This window comes from Hesperophylax consimilis, chromosome 9 (genome assembly GCF_061612785.1).
Source record: "Hesperophylax consimilis isolate HC1 chromosome 9, BYU_Hcon_1.0, whole genome shotgun sequence".
NCBI classification, from domain to species: Eukaryota; Metazoa; Arthropoda; class Insecta; order Trichoptera; family Limnephilidae; genus Hesperophylax; species Hesperophylax consimilis.
Window position 1 is genome coordinate 16,330,565 of NC_142844.1, and position 23,650 is coordinate 16,354,214.

At 33.0% G+C, this 23,650-nt stretch overlaps 1 protein-coding gene across 1 annotated transcript in view; it reads right to left on the reverse strand.

Moving 5' to 3' along the window:
• Positions 1-22,750, reverse strand: part of LOC149420986 (uncharacterized) — a 39,886-nt gene extending 17,136 nt beyond the window's left edge. The window contains exons 1-3 of the mRNA XM_089635320.1: positions 22,394-22,750; positions 10,325-10,463; positions 2,832-2,933 (exon numbers count right to left, since the gene is read on the reverse strand). Coding sequence (XP_089491446.1) covers positions 2,832-2,933; positions 10,325-10,463; positions 22,394-22,402 — 250 coding nt within the window. The 5' untranslated portion in view covers positions 22,403-22,750. The remainder of the gene's footprint in view (positions 1-2,831; positions 2,934-10,324; positions 10,464-22,393) is intronic.
• Positions 22,751-23,650: the final 900 nt, after the last annotated feature.

The window sequence follows — 23,650 nt, forward strand, 5'->3', positions numbered from 1 at the left end:
CCAGTTTGCTCGAATAGTAATATTTTTTTAATAGACGGCTGATCAAACCTCGTGTGATTTTATGATTAACCTTCTATATTGTGAAGCGGATGAAAATAGGAAGATAAGTAGAAGGTTGTGGAGAAAACTCGGATTAGGTTTAAAATTTAGGGAATATCATGAGAGTGAATGAAATGAAAAGACAGGATACGGAAAGGGTGGCAAATAATCGCCTATTCAGATCTGGCCAGTGAATATTGTAATGTCCCACTTCAATAAACTTTTTTTGCTGAATGGTGCGCACTCATCAGAATGTTAAAGAGGGTTTCTTCCACTGTTTGCAAAATTTACAATTTATTCAAATTTTGTTTGCGAAATATTAACATATTTTTTCCCTCTCCGGGTTTATGACCTGCGACCTCTCGGTGTAAAACAAAGAGCCAACTGTTCTGCCACGGAAGTCACCGTAATAGTTTAATATTAATTATTATTTCTCGTTCGTACCAAGGTATTCTAGTCGGATATAATAATTTATTCAACGTCAGTGCAGGTCTCCGCAAGCATTGTATGAAATCCGCGTTGCCTAGATACCGGTCCATAGCATCCGGATTGATTTTTATTTGATTAGTTCGCCGGACCCCGCACCCGCTCATGGGCGTACAACGTATTTAATAAATGGGGGGTATCATGTCAGGTATAAAATGGGGTCCACTCTACTTTGTAAAATAGCACTCTGTCGTATTAGATACTGCCGTGTATAGGATGGGATATTATTTGTATTCCAAAACAAATCTAATAAAATTCCGGGAGGGGTGGTTTGGGATTTGCTTTATTTCGAAAACAACTCACTTAACCTAATTATTACCAACTGTCAGAATATTTTACTTGTGTTTCAGTGTTTCCTGGTTCGTTACACACGCTTCGTGTTTTGTCATTTCATTTGCAAAAGGTAGAGTGGGCTATATTATCATATTCTAGATACATAATTTCAAATGGGATAAATTTTAATTGTGTGGGTAAACACTGGTACGTGTTTAAATAAGGCAAACGAATCAAATATTGTAACTAAATTACAACAACTTCTTAAAATATTTATCCACTAACTTGAATATCATATTTAAACCCATGGTTTCGGACTGAATTACCGTTTCAAAGTCAGAAGTATAATTAAAATGATTTATTATAAAAAAATTTAAGTCATCGGCCGTAAAGCATCCACTGTTTGGTGAAGGATGGATGAAGGCCTCCTCAGGCTTCTTCCAGCTTCTTCGTCATCTCGGTTTTGCGCGTAACACATAACCCTGCTAAGGATGGTTGCTATACTTGTATATGGCTATGTATGACTACCAGTTCAAAATAACGCTTTCCCTCTAATAAACCAACATTAATTGTTGTCACGCACTTTTTTACCTTGTCGGGAATCTAAACTTCAATCATAACAAGACTATGACCCGCTTGTTACGGTGGTTGCCATTACAGTGATAAAATATTAAATATAATAATTTGGCTATTTATAACATTAACCTGGGTAACATATTCGCTACAACAAAGAAGGTGAAAAAGGCCCGAGGAAATGAATAAGCCTTCATTATTCTGTGAGTGAAAGGTTGTTAAAAAAAACCCCATTATATTGCAATATTATAATTGCATTTTTTTAAATTGAAAATATACATAACAAAGGTTAGTACAGTATATTAGGAACAATTTAAACACATATAAATTTATTTAACACAGTTTTCTTATATTGTATCTTTGACCCTTTAACATTGAAATACCTTTTACAAAGCGATACAGGTTACAATTGGTTAAAGGAACCTATACCTTTACATTGTTTGTTAATAAAACTGTTAATATTTTACAGGTGCTAATAATGGAAAGATTTTTCTCCTTCCAGAATATATAGTGTGTGTATTATTAATCTGTTAGGTTAACAATTTTCGGAAGATTCAAAGGTGCTTTGTCCAATCCAACCATTCAACAACTCTGGGTCCCATGGGTCTATGTTTTAGTGTCATGATTATACCTGTTCTCATGACTTGTTGTTTCGTGAAATATTTTTTGTTATTTTTGCTAGTACTGTATGCTTTCCATTATTTTCTTTAAACAATTCAAATACTTTGTCAGAAGCACGAGAAAACGTTTGGTCAGAAGATCCAGACGTTCTTGAACGGTTAATACCCAGATAAAATAAACAAAGTATTTTTATTGTATTCTTTATTTTATTACAGAGTTATCTTAAAATCTAAAACATGACTCGTTCATCTCAAATGTATAAATAAAAAATGACTGGTTTATAAATAAACTAACATACATCATATCTAAAGTTGAGAACAGTTCTCAAGAGAGAGAAAAGGACTTCATGTGGAACAAAATAAATATGAGCATTTATAAAATGCCGATTAAAATTTGTCAAAACATTCTTAGCCAGAATGCAAAAGAAAATAAAAAAGAATAATTTAATCACATGCGTTCTTCGAAAATACAAATCTAATGAGAAAGAATCTCAACAGAGACGTAAAAATCATTGATTTACTTTTGAAGGGGATGTTGAGAAAATTGAAATTTATCGAGGTTTTGGTATAAAGTAATCAACAATCCTCAGAACTTCAATACTTACAAATTGGCTATAACTTCATTTAGACCTTAATCAGGTACAAAGGTCGACAGATGAACAGAGTCGCCTCATGATTTAATAAGGGTGGGGGGTTCTTAAAAGGTTTTTTATTTACATTATTATTCGATTAACCTTACTTCTACGGGATGTATGGATGGACAGGAGCTTTGTGTGGGAAATAAATACACGGTTTAGGAAAGGATGATTTTTCTATTATTTTCATCTACTTAGATTTTACCTTGCGCGCCGGGGGGCACGAAACCGTACCCTGACGCTCCCACAACGACGCCACTGCTCTCCTCAGGTGCGCCGGCGGGAGAAGGGGGGAATACTACGGGACCTGGAATAAAAAACACCACATAAATTAGTACGCAATTAAATTTTTTACTAAAAAAAATATTCATCTGAGCCGGGACGAAGAACTGTCAATGTTGACAATGTCACCATACGAGTATTTCGAGGCATGGAAGTAAAGTTTAGTGATTTTAGGACAAAAGTGCTGTGTGATGATTGAAGCCCTGATATTCGCATTTACCCGGTTGACATTTCTAAACCCTTTTAGGTTGTACTTAATGAAGACAAACAGTGAAATAGTCATCATTTTACCAACTTATCGTTGTGTTTTCCGTTTTGGGAACATCTAATTCAGAGAACTGTCAACTTAGACTGATATTTAATTAGAAATCCAATTATGTTTGCAATGATATTTCAGTGGCCGGGGACTTAAGTAGCCGTGAAATATAATTACTTAGATTTTATTCACTCAACAGGTTGACAGTTTTTCATTCGATAAAAAAGGCTTCAAAATGTTTTCTTTTCCATCGCCTGCCGTGTTTTTATAATATCTTTTTTACAACTGCTGCCAATCGTTTGATGTGCGTTTCATTTGCTTTAGGTGTCTCAATTAGAATAAATTCTTTTCGAAATAATGAAAAAATTCTAATTTTGTTTGACCAACTACCGAATAAAATGATTTGCAGCAGACTATTAATCATTGAACAGAAAATATTTTTACATTCAATATCATATCCGGCATTTGTAAGTTATCCGTCATAGTCGTTACGAAATCAGTCGTAAGGAATTTTATATCCTGGTCCGCAAATTCAATATTACTTCAGTAAAATCGATCAAAAGATTAACTAATTTAAAACCTACAAGAAATATTACCTATCAAATTTAATATCCGTGCTGAATAACTTTGATATTTTATTGACAATATGGTTTATGTTGGTTGTATATTATTAACAAATCATTAAATTAGTTTGTGTGTCTACTTTTAAAATATCATAAAAAATAGGGAAACGTCGCTATAAATAATTTGTTAGTTTTGTCTGATTTTTTTTCATTCCAGCGTAGGAAATCAACAAGGTTACAGCCTTTTCTCAATACAGCTGTGATTCTAAAACTTCTCTTATTGCGCTATTTAACAGTTGCTTTAACTATTGCCGTTCTTTCCTCTTTTGTTATGCTCAACGTTTACCTTTTGCCACTGCAACCAGCTTGTGCAAATATTATTCATTCAATTACCAGATAATAATCACGTAGACCACCCAAAATATAAAAAAAACTGTTTCACGCATGTATTAACATGAATAAAATATAAACGACTGGTTCAGGCACGTATTAACATGAATAAAATATACAATCGTTTGGTTCAGACACGTAATAACATAAATAAAACATATAAACGACTGGGTCAGGCACGTATTAACATGACTAAAATATATGTACGACTGGTTCAGGCACGTATTATCATGAATAAAATATGTTTAAGAACTGTTCAAGTACGTATTAACATGAATAAAATACATAATCGACAAGTTTAAGCACGTGAATAAAATATATAAAAGATTAGTTCAGGCACGTATTAACATAAATAAAATTGCACATGCCCGGTAGTCTTCATGTCTTGTATATATATATAAGCCATGAAAATACTTATAACAAACGATATTATTTATGTTATCTTGAAACCAGTTCAAGGAGAAACCATTAATTTAACTACCGTAAAGTATCTTTTTGCTACCAAACGATTTGAAGTTTTGGCGACTTTCTTTGATCATTACAACATGTTGGCATTATTGCAGACAATTCATAATATGAAATATGTTAAAAATCAACATGTAAAAGACATAGTGTTTTTTTTTGTATAATGCACATTTTATTTTTTTTAAGAAAGACGAACATTCCTGGTTACGAATAACCTGACAATATTTGAAAATCTCCTACTATCACCACAGCAAGCGGAAAATGTTGCTTGTGTTGTGATGGAGGACTTAGCCAGCCGAGGAAATGAACACACTACGCTTGGGTGTGACCGAAACGCGATGCCAACTCGGCCACTGACCAGTTTGTTTTCAATTTTAGACCTAGTTTGCTATTTCTTGGGCCGGTAAGTAACCAACATCGACAAAAAAATATTTTTTGTTGTTTGACTGAGTAAACGAAGAAACCATTGGTTTTGTCGAACCTTGGTGATTAAATAGTGGTGTTTACAAAGTTATTTATTCTATTAATAATATAAAACGTTTTTTAAAACTTAAAAAAATATATATTTTGACTGAGGATTGAACCTTCTTCCCCAGTGACTGGAGTCCACCGCGCTAATAACTCCGACATATCCCGATTGGATAGGATCGGCATTTATATCGTATACTAAATGCTTTAATGTCATCCAATTTTAGAAAAATATGTCCACATATTTTTGCGTAGTTGCTACCATAAGTTAATGGAATGCATGACCATCGACAACAAGTGCCGAGTTTCAGCTCGATCCATTCATTCATTCACGAAAACTAAAATAAAATTGAAATAGATGAATTTAAAATTAATGTTCAGTAGCGAAAGGTGAATAAAAAAATAGTTAAATGTTTGCATTGTTACATACTTAATATTTTCTAAACATTAATAATTTTTAATTTATTTTTATTTTCGTGTACGTAATTGAGTTATATAATAATTTTTCTTCAACGGCAATGTGATGCCAATGCAATAAATTACAAATTATTGATCGTTTAGTTAATTTATGATGCTTGATTGTAAGGGTGCTTATAATTAAATACGGCAAGCATAAAATAACTAAGAATCTTTGTGAACAGATTGCCTTGAAAAGATGCTGAGCGAAAGTTCACAATAATCTTAAATAATAAATTGTTCACCTTGTAACTAATGCGAAATGGTAACTTATAGGCCTAGTTTGCCCACAATTTATTACGATCGCAAATACTGTTTGTTTATGTACGCATACTATAGCAATAATTATTAGGTAAATGACTTAAATTTGACCGTTCGAATGAAATAAAACAAATTACTTTATATCTCTGATACGAACTAGTGGGGATTTTCTCAATGGAATAAATGTGTGAGTTATCATATAATATTAATGATAATGATAATAATGATTTATTGTCTTATTTTCTTAGTAACATATAGAGATAATGATATATAAAATACAGATAATAAATATAATACAGATCATTACTATTTTAAAAGTTGCTTGCGACAACTGAATAGTCATTTTTTATGGTTCGTCAAATAACCTATACTACAACAAACTGATTGGCAAAGCTCTCGTCTACAGAGTGTCCGGGGGTAAAATGCACTAACTTCGGGAGGTGAATCGACATGATGGTAGAAGTAAAAAGAAAAAAATACTTTTTTCGAAATTCAAATTTTTTTTTCATATACTAAAATATTTTTTCCATACAAGAATTTTTTTTTCCATACAAACAATTGAACTTTTTGACGTAAAAACTTTTTTAGGAATTTCGATAAAAGTCATTTATGTTTTCTACTTTTAAATTCATACAGAATCACCCACCAAATTTAGAGCACTTTACCCCCGGACACCCATGTTTGATTTGATTAGCATGTTTTCATTCCGTCTAGGAATAGAACTTGACTCCAAGTCCAAAACGTAGACTACTTAGACAATTGTTGATGAATTTGAAATTATGTTTTTGTGAGAATAAAAATTGTGTTTAGTAGAATTTTGTTCTATAAACATGTTAAAGCGTATTTTGATGACCGCACTTTACGACAATATATAATGTGTCATCATCTGTGTAATGTGACTTGAGTAGTATGCCTCATTTGCATGCCTTGGATTACTTATGTAATCCTGAAGAACTCAAATAAGCTCAAATTCACTATCAAAAGTTAGTAGGTAATCTACCTAGGTCACAAGGTAACTTGCCACCCACCCACGCTTTGCGTCACCACATTGCGACCATCAAATTCCAAGTAGCACCAATATCAGGTTTACTTTATAAAGTAGATATTTGATTGATAAATAATATTTAATAAGTAACCTTCATTTAGAATAAGATCATGCGGTAGATGTTATAATGTCTCGCTGGCCAGGAATGCTGACCACAAGCCAAGGTCTGTTATGTAGCTAAGCAAGGCGGGCGTGGTGCTGATGCTGGTATTGTTGGTGGTACTGCTGTGGCATTGATTAGTTCGTAACTTATCATGATTATGGTAAAATGGGATTATTATGCTTGGTAATCTCGTGATTTTCTGCGTTTTGATTTACAGATTGGTTACTTGATTTTTTATGATTTTTTGTTAAATACTGGAATCAAATTATATGTTTCGCCTTGTTCTCTTTGTGGCGAATCACAATTATTTTCCAATCCAAATAACTCGGTGTCTGAGATAATTTTGTTTTATTCAAATACTTTCGTCTTTTAAAAGAAAAAGAAATATTTCTTGCAACATGCAAAGGATTCTATAAAATGGTTGCGCTATCAATATTTCTGTCACTCTGTCTGTGTTGGGGCATTGTCTCAATCAATATTGAAATAATCCGTGACAAATCAATTTACGACGAAACAAAAGATGTATTTTGAAATCTCAATAACAAATAACCTCCACGTTTGCTAAGGTAATAGTGTTTACCTGTTTATATTAGCAGGTAATATTCAGAGGTGCGTCAAAACGCACAAATTATTTTTTTTAAACACTGGAATATGTTTTTTTCTTGTTTATAATTAAACCCAAACCAAATTTGAGTTTTAATAAATAGGTCATATATGTTACATCGACAGTAAGATGGCCCCAAAGTGAACACAATTTTTTTTTTAAATATTAATTAAATTCCATTATTTTGCTTCTCCGTAGTTGTAACTGAACTGAAATAGTTTTTTCTCATTGTAACTAAACTGACATGAAGTTTTTTTTAATAATTTGTGCGTTTAAAGGATGAGGCGCGCCTCTGGTTATTTACTATAATAGATTACGAATAAGGCATGTGGTTTAATATGCGTGTGATTCTTTTGGATGCGATCAAGAATATCTTTTAATCACCTATGTATTTCCTATCTCCCTATATGCAGTTGGTGTACGTGTAGAGTAGAGAGGAAATGAAGTATCGCAAGCTATTGCTCAACTGAGGACTCCTCACGGTCTCAGTGACTTTCAGTTTCAACAGAGCAGCGGCGGTCATAGTCTGGTGCACAGATACTAATTGGAATAATCGAGAGCAACTTTTCAAGAACAGTGAACTGGATAAAGGCGGCGGACATGCAGCACATCGAGCATATACACGTCGATGTTTTGGTTTGATTAACTTCTCCCTGTTTTGTTTTGAATTAATCGACAACCATTTGTGTTATTAGACTCGGATAATTACGCCATGTCTAGAATTCAAACACAACACTGTTTGTCGAATAAGCATTTTTCCTTTGTTCTACAATATTTTCAAAACGTCGGTATTTTTTTTCTTCGGAGGTATGACAGTGTTAAGAAACAAATAATTTGTTTTTCAAATAGTTGTAGTACGATTTTTAGAATCTCTTTTCCGTTTCTAGATTTGATTCAAACCTTTGGGAGTAATATAAAATTAATGATGCGTTTTTGCTTTTTGCCAGAAAGATTTTTTTACAAATTGAACTGATAAGATTAATTGAACTAGTATTTTAAAATTTCTTGTTCAAAACCTAAAACGTTCACACTTCTTTGGTCACGGGCCCAATCTAGCTTCGCTACAGAAATAGGAATTCCTTCAACGTGAGCCTACCGCTGTTACCAAATGCTCTGTATTTTCATTAGCGGAACAAATATAACCAGTTATGTTTGCCTGTGATGACGTGCAAAGCACTGGAATCGCAAAGTATTATTCGCTTTCTTCTGGCGAAATCAATTAGCACTTTGAACACAACACGTATCAAAATGTGTCAATTCCCCAGCCGAGAAAATTTACTTCCCCTGCAGAAATATTGATACGGTTCATGCAAAATTGCACCTTTACTTGAACATTATATTTAATATCTACTTCAGTAAGTTGAACTTTTACAAATTACTCAAACATATTAACGAGTAAAACTAATCTGTAATAAAAATTTCACCAATTCTGCTTCTGTACAATAAATTACTTCACACCGCGTGTGAAGTAATATAAATACGACTACAAATTAGTACAGTGTTACTGTAATAATTTGTAGTCGTATTTTAACGATTAATAAGTTGCTCATTATGAATCATTCATTGAAGGCTCTGCCCTTATTAAAGAATATCCGTATTTCATTAGCAACAACACCTGTTTTATAAACGAATTAAATTAACGTACAGATTAAGTAGGCGCTTCAACCGGTTTGCACATTATGAACCAAAGGTAGGTAGGTACCCTTGATTCAAATAGTATGAAGGTACCTCCCCTCAATTAAAAGTCGGTACATTATTTAATCTTATAATTGCGTTAAATTAATAAAATAATCTACTTTCAAATAATGCTTTACGTTTTCCCTTGGAAACTATAAACACGGCTGATAATTTTAATCAGCTGTAGCAAAAAGCCTATAATATTAATTAGGTTCTAGAAAGGTTATATCAGTTGACAAAGTTATGTACGGCGACATCAGATTTTGTATTTAAGTATTGATTTTATGTTTTCATTCAACAACTATGGAATCTATTAAAAAAATCATTTGGTTTCCTCACGTTATTAAAATGCTTGAATTTCTTTAACAATGGTTAGTGAAAAATATCGGAAAAAATATGCTAATTAAACATTTAAAAAAAAATTAACTTGTTTACTATATATTGTTCGCGCAAATAATTTACATAAGCAAAAAAGAAAATTATTTTAATTACACTAAAACTTTGAAAAATGTTATCTCAACAAATGATTCGGTGAATTCTGTCATTGTTTGGTGTTTTTAAAATAATTTATTTAGTCACAAAAAAACCGGCAGCATTAACAAAGGTAATTCAATGAGTTGTAAGTCAAAAACCTAATCCCGTAAAAAAACACAGTCTTATTGAACCGGGACCAATTCTCAGACTAATTTCTTAGAAACAGAAAATCTGGAATATCTGAGTAAGCAGTATTCTGATATGACCTTGATCAAAGTAACTATAGTGATAATAACATATTGTTTGACAGTGATGTTCGGAATTATTGTATTGTCCGTTATCATCTGTGTAATCGCTTGGGACACACCTGACTTAGTAAGGAATCAACCCAAGAATGAAAATGAACCCATGTATTTTTTTGTCACTTGCCATCCACATAGTAGAATTCCCATAGCACCAGTTTGTTGAAACAATTATTAAATTTTATTTTCAGCAAGCTGTTCTAACCAGACATATCGATATCATGTTATTTTTAATTAATTTATGTCATTTTAACGTCACCGATAGCGACTATTAGGGTGAGCTGATATGTGATGTCTGTCTCCTCTAGAGTTCTAGGAATTGCTAAGGGTGGTTTAATAAGACAATAATTACCTCTGTTTTGGCGGGGGTCTCTTTGGGCGCCATTGAGGGGGAATCCACTCACCCCCGATGGGCCAAAGACCCCCCCATTGTAGAAGTCACCGAACTGGGCGAAAGCCACTGACAACACCATCAAAAACACTAAAGCCATCTGAAACAGAGAGAAAAATAATGTTATTATTAAATCTGTATGTTTTTACTGAAAGTGAACTTGTAATAGAAGTATGTAGATACCTACTATTATTAATAGAAACAGTAGATATAAATAATATTTCAATGTGGAAAAACATTATTTTTTTTTATGTTTCCGATTTTGTTGTCCGGGTTAAATCTTCCCCATAGGAAAAACTAAACCCTTCCACTCACTTTTCCACAAATGATCAGCTAGTCAATCAACACTATGCAAGTGCATTATATAAGTAAAATAAATACAAAACAATACAAGAACAACAACACGTCAACTCACCAGAGATCAAATGGGAAAAAAATTCACCGACTCCAGATATTTTCATATCAGATGGTTCGGCTCGGTAGAACTTCTAACAGGGCCTATAAATCCTACTGATCCCTCAACATGAATATTTAAAAAATCTTTCGTTATCCTACATGTATTCAAAATGACCGACTTTTGCATCTTTATATATAAATTTTTTGTTAGATATAATACGCCTAAATTTTTAATGAGAGAGCTAGGTATAATGCCAGTAGCCGAAATAACGAATAGTAATATTTTTATAGTCTGAGAATGCCCAATTATTTTTATTTCGTTTGCTAAATCTGTGTATTTTTTTATTTTTTCATTAACAGATTTTTGAATGTTACAGGAATTTGGAATAGCGACATCAATGATATAAGTTATTTTTTTAATTTTGTCATGTAAAACTATATCGGGTCTATTATGACTAATCGTTCGGTCTGTTAGTATAGTTTTATCATAATATATTTTATAAAATTCGTTTACTAAAAATGAATTTGGTTCGTAAACATAATATGGTACTATATTACGGCAGTCAATCAAGTTATGTTTAATTACCAAATTTCGGTGAATTATTTTTAAAATTTGATTGTGCCTAAATGTATACTCGGACGGTGCTAATATAGAACATCCCGATATAATAATATGTTCTATAGTTTCCGGAAAAGCCAAACATTTTCTACACAAATCATCTATTTGATTTGTATCTTTGATTATATGATATTATTATATATTATATTATTATTATATTATATTATATAAATATATTACATTATGATTCAATTTATATTGATTCATCTAAATAAGCTAATCGATTCAACGTGTTAATGTAGTAACCTTAACATGTATTTTTATACCTATTAGATATTAATTATAATATATTGTTAGATTGAGATGTCAGATATAATATTATGTAGAACAAATGAACGGTATAAAGCTGTGTTTATGAGTGCAACATTAGTGGAATTGTCGTATTTTATTATGAAATAACTGATCATTTGTTAAAATTAATGTAACTTATTATCCGTCCACCTTGAGAAAAATTGTATCGTACGCGTGATTTTATACATTTCATAATATAAAATACCTACGCTTCGAGTTGTTTTAATAGGAATACAATAAAACGGTTACGAAATTGAAACTAACAATATTTTATTTGTGTAAAAAGGTTTCGGTTAAAATGATTTCATGACCATGGTCTCGAAGTATCAAGGTCTATAAATACATGCCCGGTGATGTAATGAATATAATCACTCAGAGTTGTGGCAATATCCTATTGTTTGACCGTTTTTTGGGTTAATGTTCAAGTTTTATTCTTAACTCTTGCATTCTTCAGTTAAATGACTATGTAGGTATCTGCTTAGTTCTTATAAAGGTTACTTATTTTATTACCGCACAGCTTCATGAAATTTTGTAAGTACTATTGACCCTAAAAATACTGTTGAGTTACATTACTGTACATGCTGCGGTTTTGCGAACCGAACAATCATATTTTTGGGTTAACGCTTTAATAAATAAATAAAACACTACTATTTTTGCTAGTTACATCTCGTGTGTATTTTATTATCCTAGTTAATGTTAAGTAAATAGTCTTGAAATTAAAATTTGTACAAAAAATACGCATTTATGGCATAACGGTTAGTTAGCCAGTTAATAAAAATAATTGATGCGTTAGTTTTTCTCATAACCAAGCTTTTTAAATACAATTTCAAACAATAAAAGCAAATTTTTCAACACTTTAAAAAGTTAGTAAGTATGGCAATACACAAAACTGGAAGCCATATTTATTTATTATCATTTTTAAAATGATTACTCGTCTTTCATTTGAAAAACAATACGAATTGAGTGTACAGCTTCTAAATTTTCTCGTAAATGCTTTAATTTCATTGATTTATTAATCTGATTGACTGGCTGCGCATATACAGAAAAAAAAATTGAAGAGACAATGAGATTTTCCAACCTAAAAGGTTATGCACGTAAATATTTTCTAGGTATATATGGCAGTGGCGTGTATAGAGTTTTTGATGTGTGGAGAGCAGTGGGAAAATCAGCGAATTAATTGATATTTAAAAAATCACACATCTCGCAATATATATTGAATTAATATTGTGTGCGTGTAAACAGTGAATAATTTACTCTGAGGCTGGCGGCATTTTAGCATATCTAGTTCTTGCTTTTGACACGTAGGGCGGCCGTGAGGTGCGCGCGGCGCTGCAATTCGTAGCAAGATCTGCACGCTTATTTTTAAAGTATGGTTTTATTCTTTGCGTTCATTTAATAAAGTTTTATATTTTTATGCTATGCGAATACGGTAGGGTAGGCATTGTTTATGTGTCTGTATGGAATGCACGCCTCTGGATAATGAGCGTCTTCGATTAATGTACATCAAAATCGTGCACGTTATATCGCCAATAAAACAATTTTAATAGTTACAATTAAGTAGGTACTTGATCCTAGTTTTATTTGTATATTTTATTATGACAAGATAAAACCATTCAAAAGTCATAAAATTTCTCAATTTTCTCAGAACTGAAACTTGATAGCAAGTTTGTAGATATTTATTATTATGCGAACTTATTGTTGGACATATTTGACTGATAAATGAGACAGCAATATTACGAAAAGGCTTTACGATACCATACTTTAAACCCCGTCTAGGTAGGTGAGATTTGCGGAAGTTACAAAATAATAGAAGGTAAATTAGGTTTCTGGTTCACAAAACAACTATAATATTTATTTATGCAGAGTTACTAACCCATTAACTGTATCTGCCTACTAAAATATTTTTATGGTAATGAGTATAAAAAAGGTTAGTACATATTTCTAAACCCGAGATGGGTAGTTGATATTAAGGGTTCATTCGAAGATTTTAAATAATTATCAGCTATGCAAATAATAGCCCCACATTTTATTGTCACGAATTGTGTAAGCTAGCTGGTTTCTGTTGTAATCATTACAAATTAAATAGCATAAATCAGAAGCGAAGCATAAACCTACCGATAAAGCCACAGAGGTGCAACCTTTCGGAATTTACAAGTTACTTAATCGAAAAAGTTAACACCGAACTAATGAAGGATACGGGTTTAATTTCGCCTGTCACCTGCATTGACATTCTCTGTAATACAAAATTCTTTACTCCAACAGAAAAGAGAAAAATCTTCAGTCTGTCTTTGGAATACTGTCCAAATAAAAAAGTCTTTATATTTTAATCAACTTTACCGAGGAACAACCAGAACTTTATCTCAAATTCGAAGCGAACAGATCGCCATAAGAACTATTGATTTAAAGGTGATTTCACGAGGTTGTAACCTTCACATTATAATAGTCGTCATCTAATCAATTATCGGTAATTAATTGATTTTAGTAAAATATGTAAAAAGTTTACTTCAAAAGTAACACCAGAAAAACAAGTCAGCAAACAATTACTTAACATTTGACTGTTTCATCACCAAGCATTAAAAAGTTTGATCCCAACCAATTATTTTAAGCACTCTTATAATCCAAATTTCATTGAGATCGATCAATAAGCTGCCATTTCATAATTAAATTTATGATTTTTTTTAATGAGATGCAAAATTAAAAGAGTCATCAATGTGTCACAATTTATTGACATTTTCCGTGGGAATCTTCATGAAAATAAATCGTGTTTACATCTCATAATAAATTTAGGTCATTGAAAATCAACTTCATGGAATTGCAAATATTTATCAGCCCATCATCTTTATGTCTCATAAGTTTTCAATGTGGTCTGCTTGAAGAGTGTACGACGTACGTTGACGAAACCAATTTAGAGTGCAAATTTACGGCACAGTTTCTGATAAAAAATATTATAAATATTTACTGATGTCGTATTAAAAAATATATTAAAACAATTTATTTGTTTATAAGCGCTAAAAACATATTTTAAAAAAGGTTTAAATAAATAACAAGCATTGAAGATAACAAACAAATCATATCTAATAATGGCGCTAGGTAATGATGAAGTCTTGCGTAACCAGTTGTTTTACAGGTTTATTTATGTAATATGAATAATCGACTGCTGAGTTTGGTGATCTATTGTACTCGTACATAAACAAATGAATATTTTTTGCCGCTTTATAATGTTATAAACAAATGCCTTTCTCCGGTTACACTTCAGTTAACCTTGAGATAACCTTACAGAGGCTGAATGTCGCAGTCGGTAGACCATAAAAGCCTGAGAAATATGAAAGCCAACATTCCACTTTATCCCTTGTTTGCGAATTATGACACACCTGACTTCGAGGAACCCGACCGCAATATACGAGCCTCCAAATACCTTTAGCCTTAAGTAACCCTTGAAAACATGGACGTATCCCACAAATAACCCTTGAATATTGCGTATTATTATATGTATCGCTCATTCAATTTAATTTATGGACTGGTAATATCGGTTTCAAATCACAATATAATTGCATAGTCTTCAAAAACACGCTTTCAGTGAAAATCATTGATCGTTTGAACCCTTAATCAAGATGCTGAGTTCATATTATTAAATTTAACGAAGCCCGTGAGCAGAAATCCTTATTTAAACTTAAACCGTGCTACAATATCTACCCAAGTATGCAGATATGATTGTATCCATGATTAGCTGTGAAACTAGCATTTGTTTCTGACAATCTAGTCATTCAAACGACAAGTTGATTTAGCAAGTGAAATAAAATTTTACAAATAAGAATGCAATGCCTTATTTACAATGTTCTGAATAAAATCCACCGTTGGGATGATGCCAAATTACGAAACATACCAAATATAGCACGGTTCTGTTTGAAATAGCAGTAAAAGTTGCGATTTTATCACAATGGTGATGTTTGACGATTATATATATAAAATTTGATAACAAATTGCGAATTACTTTGAAGTTACAGCCGGCATTTGTTTGCACTTTTGTGTTATTTGATTTGACTAATTATGTGGAAAAGGGTGCCTATATTAACGGTTTTTTAATTTATCGCTTTATACATCAACGTCGATCAATTTTAGTGGGTTCTATAACGTAATGATGAAGATTAGGAAGAAAGCCCTGATCTTTGTAAAAATAAGTTCAACATAGAATTATTACTTCTTCAATAATAGTCGTAAAATCACTTTGTGGCGTCATTTTGAGTATAAAGTGTAAAGGTGTAAAAAAAGTGTTTAATTTAAATATAATTAGAATTATAAATACAAAATAATTTGATCTGGTTTTTTTTCCGTCATCAAAATGTGTTTACAATGACCAATAAATCTTATTGAATTTGGCTATCGTTTAAACAGATTAATCAATCTACAGTACTACTTTCACGGTTTTGTTATCAATATAAATAACTAATTAACAAACCCACTTTAATAGATACGTATTACCTTACTAGAACTATAGTAATAATAGCGTATGACTAATAAGTGAGCAAGGCAGTAAGGGTTTCAATGCCAATCGCGGTGCAATAACTCGAGGAAGTCATTCGACACCACATGTGCCTCATTCTAGAGCAGACATATGACCCGCGGCCCGCCCGCCCGCCTCGTGCTTTCCTGGTATATTGAAAACAAGTTCTTTTTGTTGGCAATGACATTAACATACTGAATGAACGTATGAAAACGTTCAAGCTGTGACGACAGCAACCTGTCTGAGCAATAATTTTATATTATGAAGCTCGCGATTTGGCGCACATGAATTTAATATAATTACACTGTACTCGTACGTATTCTAAACCAATAAATACTTTCTAAGGCACAATCAAGAGTTTTATCTGCTCAGTGACCTTAGCATATGTCATACCTTTAATCAATACAGTTTTTTGTTTAAAAAATGGAGGGTAGACCTGTTTATTTGTATTAATATTGTAAAACAACTGTTAAGAGAAAATGAGAATGTAATATTTATATACTTTTTTTGTAATTCATTTTGTGGTGTCAATTTCATTGAATTAATATTGTATCTGTGCCTACATAATAATATAATACAACAATCCATTATATCTACTTTGTACGCTGTTCTGTAAAATCATTAGTAAGTTCTTCGTAAGTTTGTAATTTGGGAGGCGGGTATGGGTTCCGCCGCCCCGGGAACCATTTATTGGATAACCAACACCCCAAGCGGTTGGTTACATTCGGTGACTTAGCAAGAGTCAAGCAAGTCTTGGCGGCGGATGCGTTTTCCCACCGTCGGCGTGGTCAGATCGGGAGAAACTGGTTGAGGGAAACCTTTTGACCTCTCATCGCCTTGCACTGCGGTGGGAGGGATGGATTCATACGTCCGTCGCTACTGGATTTATTGACCCCCAGATTCCTACCATCTTCTCATACCTTTTCTTACCAGCTTCCTCTCCCTCCTTTCCATACAAATACATTCCACACAGCATCCCCAAAGATGACGTGTGGAGCTAATGTTTTATTCTGATGGTTGCCTGGGTCAGCAGCTCTCAGACCCTTGACCTCTTACGTGAGTAATAAGTAAAAAACGCATTTCCTGCACACCAAACTGCAATCCCAAAACCCAGTGTGAAATGCGTACACAATTCCGCAAACAACCTTCTTGCCACACTGTACCACAGCGGACATCAAAGATGTGTACCTGGCTGTCATTAGTTAAAAATATCTATCGGGAAGCGTTCTTACAGACAACTGAGATAAGATGATTTGGTTCGATGTCATACTGTATTATAAACAAGAGTAAAAAATATGTATCACGTATCATGAATAATCGTAAACTAGTAAAACGTATACTCTTACTTTTATCTACATACTTGTCAGCGGGCGTTTCTCTTTGATTGTTTAGCTCTTGTACAGTAAAAGCCTTGAGAAACATTGCGCCTAGCAACTAGCCATTCCACAAATAAACTGCAATCTAACAACACTGCAATAAATTGTTAATTCCATAGAGATTAAATCTATGCTAATTTTGATTACGTGATTATAACTTATTGTTGGAAACTTTTTTCCTCGAATTGTTCAAACTTATTACCCAAATTGTGATTAATTGTTCAAAGTCAATGGTTTAAAAAATTAAATGGCCGAAAACTCTGCACACTTTTGCTTTCTTTGGTGAAATTGCTCATGATTGTGTTCATACGGAGATATGTATTTATGTCTCAAGAAGTGGTTCGAAAACTTAATTGGTCATCAACTCCAATTTTTTTGATAAAAGATAAAACATAATACGATAAGCTTGTATTTTAGTAATGTGAAAAACGGGGAAGTCTTACCACCTGTTTCGTTATATTGATGGAGTGGAATGTCATTAATTGGAAGCATACATACAGAACATCGTTTTGTACATGCAAAAAGGTTAGGCTGGGTTAGTTGCCTATATGCCATGTACGGCGAACGTAAATAGGAAAACATAATTTGTGCTGTTGCAACAACTCAACCTTCACAAATGAGAGTGTGGCGTGTTGAAGCTGTCACAACATTCTGCAGAATGTGTTGAATTATCCGAGGTTCTGAAACTGGACCAAACCAACGTGAAATAGTGTGGAAGCACATAGTCCCTGTCCGAGCAGCTGGCCCGAAGCATGAAAATAAATCTCTAAATTCTTTCTTCTAACCGCCAATGATACGGTCAATCTTCATATTACCTGCAACTTTCGTTGTATCTTCAATTCAGCAGATTTCCTTGCAATCGAACATTACGATCAGATTGGTATTGGTCACACGATCATTAGATTGATTTGCGGTTAGTTTTGTTGCACCTGTTCAAAATGTACGTTGATGTCTTCCAAGGCTTGGAAAATACATATGGACAGTCGGTACTTTTATTGTACGTGCTGTAATTTTGCCATGTGATTGGACTGTCCGAGCAACGCGTTAAGTAACGAGACTTGCCTCGGAGCGTGATGGCGTGATATAGGCCACCGTTACAACAGAATTCACTTTAGAACAAGTATTGGACAAAGGATTTCCCGAAGCCTTTTCATTATCCTTGTATTTTTCTTTGTTGGGTGTGCTGAAAATTTTCATTTCATATTGGTGCGATTAATTTTCAACTGAGAAATGATCTTTGTATTTTACCCTTTGGACCAGTAAAGACATTTATTTTCGCCATTTACAAAACATTGATAATTATAATTTCCATTCAAAAGAACAATGTAACAATTTTTGTTCACCGAAAGGTGCTTTCTCTTACGGTATAGGTTGGTCATGGTATAGTTTTTTCTTCATTTCTGCAACGAATCATTCATAATTATTGGTGTGAAGTTTTGAAGAGGGTTTAAATATCTTCATTCTTAGATTTTTCATAACGCTATCAAAATAGCATTCAGGAATTTGAACATTGCTTTCAAATTCCTCCGGCCTACAAATTTCATCAGGCTCTGTTTACCTCCAAATCGAATATCTATATGAAACTGAATGTTTCCGATACCCTGATTGTATCTGACATTGTAGGTCTTCAGCATTCTTGAATGCAAATCAGGCATAAACTGCGTGCATTCTCAATCAATAAGTTTCAATGCATTAACAGCTGACGCGGACAATTTGTAACTGACAACCATTAAACTTCGTGACATTTACTTGACAGAATGAGTGGAGCCAATTTTAGCCGCTGTTTGTGAATTTTATCAAATTATGCATGGGTTTAACGCGCTTTTGGAATTGCTACATGAGAAAAACAGTATTAAGGTTTACAAATCACGCATTTATTAGTAATTAAAATGATTATTAGATTATATGCTTGTGCGATAATTGATTAAAAATATCTCACCGTTAATTTATAACGTTCATTTCTTTACTATCAAATGTTCCGATTTCTCAGTAGTGACTCTAATAACCTCCCATTACGCATAGCATAATATTTTTTAATATAAATAAAATTTAAGTTTCTAACTGCACGTCCCTAGGGCCAAGTGATAATATAAAAATATCAATAAGTACATTAACGTGTATCCATTATGCTACAGATATAATCATTTTTTCGTATTATTTCAGTAAATTATCTAAATGACGATCAATACTTGAAATCATCATTAGTTTGAATTTAACGGTCCATAAAAATATTTTATCTGTTTCACAAGCAATTTAGGTTAAAAAACAATAGTTATACATATTTTGTAGCCGAAAATTATCATTACTGTTTTCGAATGTTATATTAATAGAATCTGCCTAAAATCTATTTTTTAATGGATGCAAACATATGTGTAGTTTTATAATTCGCATTCTACAAGGTTAATTACAAGAACATTAGATTTCTGAACAACAATAATGTCTGAGGTAAACTTTTTTAAATGTTAGGTTAATGCTATTATTTATTCCATGCTTGACTTATACCTACATTTCATTGAATATGTTTTCAGACGATTAACCTCAAAATGACCTTAATAATCTTGACACTTGATATCAGAAATTCAAAACTCTAATCTAATGTGGTTTTGATAATATGATCCAACTGAAGATCCATCGCGATAAAACTGTTTTAAAATATATTATATAAATTAAAGCATCTATGTATTAAGTCATATGCAGAAAGCAAAAATATTTTAAACATTTTTGCGCTCCATTCTAAGGGTAGATTAATAAATTTCATAGTGGAATGATTTTTATTAATATTTTTACTTTTTTTCTTATGTAATTAGGTTAATTCCAATTATTTATAATTATTTAGGATATTTTTTTTCCGTTTTTCCGACTTGTGCTGTGCAATTTCCTCACAAACTTCGCGTCGTGACGAATTCCGATAAGGCTCCGTTTCCACAGTTGTAGACAAAAAGGCTATGACACCATAATGATTACCTTAATTACTGTAAGCTAAAACATGTAACCAGGTACTTGCACTAGATAAGAGATACCTATCATGAATCGAGGAAAGAGTATGTTAAGCCATAATCATCAAATCTTGCTAAAACAAAGCGACAAATAGTTTTACCTCGTAATAATAGCTCCACATATGTCTGCTTCGAACAGAATACTCTACATGGTTTCACCCAAGATTTCAACCCAACTCTTCTCTAATTGAAGTAATGTCAAACGTGAGTTAATTAACTCCATTTAGTAAACGTTACATAGCTCATGATGGAGATGACAATGCGAGCAAAAAATTCATAAATTTAATAACCTGTGCAATTTCCATATAACTTGTTCTCACTGTTTGAGAGTTTTATCTGTTTCAGGTATTAACAAATGTTATGATTAGTAGGTACGAGTACTTTCATTATTGTCAGTAATAAATGAATCCCTTTAAAACATAGTTTGAATCGAAGCTTTCCAATGAAAGTGAATTGTCTTGTTTACATTAACAGCGCTACGAGATAAGAAGTAGAATAACGATTATGATGTGTTTGATATTAGGGTAATAATAATTGTTCCATTACATTCCAGGAAATTAATTCAACTTCAGCGTAGTAAACAAAGGAGTAAATACAATGTAAACTAGTTCTTCTTAATTTATCATTGCTAAAAATAGCGTATATTTGTGCTGCACACAATTATTTTATTGTTGTGATATTTATATCGTCTTTCAAATTTTCCCTTCGAGAGCTCTTTAGCACGTGATGGAAATGAAGCATTTGATTATAATTTTCATTCATAAGCAAGCTATGCAAATTTCATGAGGCCCGAGCTGACTTTTATCTAAATTTTTAGCCACGGAAGTGTTTTCAGAATAACTTTAAGTTCGAGCGAAAATTTTTGTTTTTGCTTTTTTCTGTTATCACCGATTCAATAGTCTAGTAATTCAGTCAGTCATTGCAATAATTCGACAACTTACTTTTCAGCATACCTGTGGGCAAATTATTCGATTACTCAGCAATATTATGATCAGCATATTTAATCAACGGCACGATTAAAACGATACTGGAGCAAAAAAATTTTCTATCACAATAATAATTAGCCCTAACGTATTACCGGTTTCATTTTTCAGCTAGTTGCAAGTTACGTGCACAAAGTACAGACACTGAACAACTTGGTAAAGTTTAACAGGGTATTTTTGATTAATATTGTGCTTTGAACTTCAATGACAAATTATCCATTTTTTTAGTTTCATTGTGACGAACCGATTGTCTCGTTTTCACATGTGAACTTGGAGATAGTACACTTGATTTAAATTCAAATTTTAAGGTATTCTGTAATTTTGTGAAAGTGAGAATCAAGAGTAATGTGTTTGTTCATCAAAATATCAATAACTTAATGGAGTACTTCCGAGAGCCATGCGTAAGATGCGTAAGTATCTGTTGATCATACTGGTACGAGTAAGAAATGATAAGGCCGTCTGGCGTAGGCACGTGAGAGCACTCCAACGAAAGTGAAATTTAAACCTTGAAACGCCGCAACGTAAGTGTAAATTAGTACGACCACACTGAACAATCACCTGCTCGCAAAGAAAGCGGGAAACTGTGGATGGACCGGTAGAGGCTTTAACATAAACTGCGATAGTTAACATTACGAAATAGTATCACTTTTAACCTTGAAAATAAAACGAAATCGACTCTCATTGTCTTGTAGGGAAATTAGCGTATCTCCCGCCGTTCTAACGAATACAGGTTATCAAATTTGCGGATGTCGTGCCGCAGTTTCCGGCCTTTTAACAGTAGCTAAATGACTATAATTATTTATCTATGCACAGAGCACCCAGTATCACTTATTATCACTAATGTATTAAAAATAAATAATAAACTTACGAATCTCATCTTGAAAATTCTTCTTTCTTTCGTATTAACAAAAGAGTAAGAACCACTGAATCACACTTCACTTGATAAGGACTAGTGTCTCTTGTCACGTAGCAACAGTCACCAGTAACAGTAACACTTGGTGCTGACCCTTTAAACACTGGAAGGAAACTGAGTGAGAGAGCTAGTGCTAGCTGCAGAGCGGCGGTCAGCGGCGGACACGGTGGAGATCTTCTGGTGGCGGTGGCTGGTGACCGAAGTGGAGGAGGTACGTGGTAATGTTAAAGCTGCGTCCAACGTATGCGAGCACAATGCAATGCTTAATTGCTGGCTGATTTGTTATAATCCTATTTGGGTGTGCACAGAAGTGGATGAAGCGACAGAGTAATTTTCGTGATCACGTCCGACGGTTATATAGGCATTAGCTGGCCGGGGCGGCCTTCTTGAGCGAATGTACCCGGAAAGGTTCCGAGACGATTCACCGTCGCTGGAGGCTAAATTCAACCACATGTCGGTAATGGTCAAGGTTACTTTATTCTCCTATCAGAAACAGGTTGACCGGTTATATCGTTCACTTTTTTCCGCATTTTTTTGCCGGGGCAGACAAATAATAATAAATCAAGTTTTGAACTACAGGAATCATTTTCGGTCACGTATTCACATATTCATAAAGCTTTGCGTGAATGTATTTGATTTAATCGTTTAAGGAATGGATAGATTGTGTTTTTTCATATACGCAATTAATTTTGACTGAATCAAAAAAAAATAAAAAGATAATAAATTTATGTAACTTATCGATTTTTTTAAAGGTGTAGCTAGTTAAAAAATTGTTATAGCTTAAAATTATGTATCATGTATTTTCTATCTACCTTCCTACCCGCTGTGTCTAGGTGAGAACGTTATTCAGCGAGCTCTTACATAATAGTCAGATAATAGAAACATGGGAGCAATAAAAAGTTCTGAGGGTTATTGTCCGAAAGAAGTTATTAGATTTATTTCTCCTGCGCTAAACTACCGTCGTAGAGGGACGAGCTTTGCGATTATTTTGCAGCATTTTATTCAAAAAAATATTTTTTTAAACTTATAATGTATTATTCCCAGTGAGTTTACAAAACTCATTTCGGGAAAGACAACATTATATTAAAGACAAGACAACATAGATACATTAAAATAAATAAACGCACAAGTTATTTTAGAGTTCCAAAGAAAGAATGTGTCAGTCATTAATAAAACTGCTGAGGAAATAGCTTTAAGAGCTTTTGCCAATGT